Source organism: Mixophyes fleayi, chromosome 2 (genome assembly GCF_038048845.1).
Source record: "Mixophyes fleayi isolate aMixFle1 chromosome 2, aMixFle1.hap1, whole genome shotgun sequence".
NCBI classification, from domain to species: Eukaryota; Metazoa; Chordata; class Amphibia; order Anura; family Limnodynastidae; genus Mixophyes; species Mixophyes fleayi.
The window spans coordinates 359,250,781-359,253,516 of NC_134403.1; the positions used below are offsets into that span (position 1 = coordinate 359,250,781).

Consider the following 2,736-nt stretch of genomic DNA (forward strand, 5'->3'; position numbering starts at 1 on the left):
TCTACTTTCTGAAGTCTTGGGGGTATATTTACTAAAATGCGGGTTTGAAAAAAAAGTGGATATGTTGCCTATAGCAACCAGAGTCTAGTTATCATTTAGTACATTTTAAAAAATTACAGCTAAAATCTGGATGCTATAAGCAACATCTCCTCTTTGTCAAACCCGCAGTTTAGTAAATATACCCCTGGGTATCTGTTTTAAACATGTGAAACTTTTTTAAATTATAGATTGTCTTAGTATAACTAGCAAATGGTCTTTAGTATAGATTGCCTTAGTATAGATTTAATACAGATTGATTGATTTGTTTATTTAAAAATACTCTTAAGTGTTCCGTTCATAAACATTTAATAAATAACCTGTATTGATGAAGAACAACTATTCACTTTACGTTTACCCTGAATTTCGTGCAGTGCGTCCAGTAACAAACATGAGATATAGCAATTTCAATTTATATCACAGACCATAACCAGTGAGGCAGTGACTATAGATTTAAAAATACTCCCAATCAAATGGAATTAGGCTGTCAACGAAATCTGAATAAAGACTAGGTTAAGGACTATGAAAAATGTACATTTTTAAGATGAACAATTATATTTATCTATCCTTCTAACACCTGTTGTATTAATTGGTAGTTAATATTAATAATAATATTTATTTAATAATGTATAAATAAATTTTTATCGTAAATTAAACAATGAAACTAGGATTTAAAACACTGATAAAAATTAACATAGGATTGGGAGTCTTTGTATATCTACAGTCACTGTTACAACTGTTGTAAAACAAGATACCAAACGTGAGAAAAAATGGCTCTAAGCCCTATAGTGGACCTTGGCCTTTTGCGCGCCCCCCCCCCCCCCTTCCCCCATGAAAATTTGCGTTCCTACACCCCTGAAGTTGCCTTGATCATAGCTATGGGAGGGAACAGATGGCTGCGACTCTCCATCAGGACAATGCAGTGTTCTGATAAATAGCTCAGTCAGTATAACATTAAAGTAAATGTAGAAGGATATCACCCTCCCACCCCAAAGTAATTCTTCTGAAAATAAACTGACTGAGCCTATCATCACTTTAGAACGTCATTCTTGATCACAAAACTGCAGCCTTCTAAATGGCCAATCTAACCCTGCTCTAAGTGTCATCTAATTTTTCTTTAGTGCTTTAAAAGACAAACACAGCTGCATTTATTTCATACAATTATATCTTATGATTATCAAAAAGAAAAACGTTGCACAGAATAATTCAGAGTGCGCTGCAAAACTAATATATAACAAATATTCACTTTTTTTTGCTGTCATTTATTTTTTGGGGGGAGAACTGCAAAACACAAACACATCTGATGAACTCTTGGCCGATCAAAGCCAAACTTTCTATGCGCGTTTCGTTGTAATAAATAGAAGATGAAGCCTACAGGGTTACATTTTTACATGTCCTTCTCAGCATATATCAGATTCCTTCTAGTTGTTGTAGAAACATGGTAAACATTGCATTGTTATAAATAAAATCCCAGGTCAATAAGTCTAGACTGTAAAGTTCTTGCACGCAGGAGACAAGTGATCAGACAAAGTCATCAATGTGATAACCGTGATGTGAAACGGATGACCAAGAAGGTCTATGGCTAGTTTTACGGACTGGTGATGGTCTAGTTGTTGGTTCTCTTCTTATAGTACGTGATGGGTAGACATAGGGTACTTGGTCCACAGTCTTTTGACAAGAGGTAAAGAGAAGCATAATTCCTCCAATTACGGTCAATGCTCCTGAGATAAAACCAACGTAGAGGGCTTGCCCAATCTCAAACTTCATGCCGTAAGGAAGTGCTGGATTGTAGAAGTCTTGGACGACATCACTGGTACACCACGCCACTGGAATCAGGCACGTGAGGCCAGCTAGGAGAAAGAGGATCCCACCAAGAACTCCGATCAACCTCTTGGCTGAAGAGCTCTTCGCACATTGGGTGCACTTCATGCCATACACAGAGACGACGCACGCCTGAAGCGAAAGGACACAAGAGGTCACCATCATCCCTCGAGCAATCTGGAGATCGCGGGGCAGTGCCAGCTGAGACTGGTGGATCTGACACTGGTAAATTCCGGTGCTGTGCCAGACACACTCCATCCACAGACCCTTCATGTATGCCACGGCGGTGATGATGTTGGTGCCAACGTGAGCAGTTCTCCACCAGTGCGGGAGCACGGTGGCGATAATGGTACCGATAAAACCAATAAGGGAGGTGACGAAGCCCAGTAACTGCACCGCCATGCTCGCCATTGTCTCGTGCTGGCTGTCTTGGGTGGACTTTATGGACGTGAACGTTTAACTTCACTTAGTCTGGGGATTGTTGGCCGGTTTTACACTTCTGCAGCACTAATAACAAGAAGCAGCAACAGAAGTTAAACATTATATGAATGTGGTAATTATGCAGCCAATGAGAGCCAGATTAAAAATGCATTTGGCCATTAGCATATTAACGGCTTGGGTTGGTAGTAAGGGCTTTTGCTTTCTGGAAAATAACCAAAATGACATATTTCAGAGCCACTTCCTATGAATACATAACAGTTTCATAGAACGACTTTAAGTGAGCAGAGTAACAAAAGTTAATAAGTCTTCACTTTCACCACTGTTATAATGGTGTTGTGTTTAACAGTATAGGAAGTAATAGCTGTACAGAGATAAAGGGGAGCCTAGCACAGGATACCACTTGGTGTTTGGTAATTATTATTTTTTTATAAATTATTT

The 2,736-nt window shown here is 38.9% G+C and overlaps 1 protein-coding gene across 1 annotated transcript; it reads right to left on the reverse strand.

The window, feature by feature from the left end:
• Window positions 1-1,307: 1,307 nt before the first annotated feature.
• CLDN14 (claudin 14) lies at window positions 1,308-2,497 on the reverse strand. The gene has a single exon (XM_075198230.1). It carries the CDS (start codon window positions 2,266-2,268, stop codon window positions 1,558-1,560), a length of 711 nt encoding a protein of 236 aa, XP_075054331.1. The 5' UTR covers window positions 2,269-2,497; the 3' UTR covers window positions 1,308-1,557.
• Window positions 2,498-2,736: the final 239 nt, after the last annotated feature.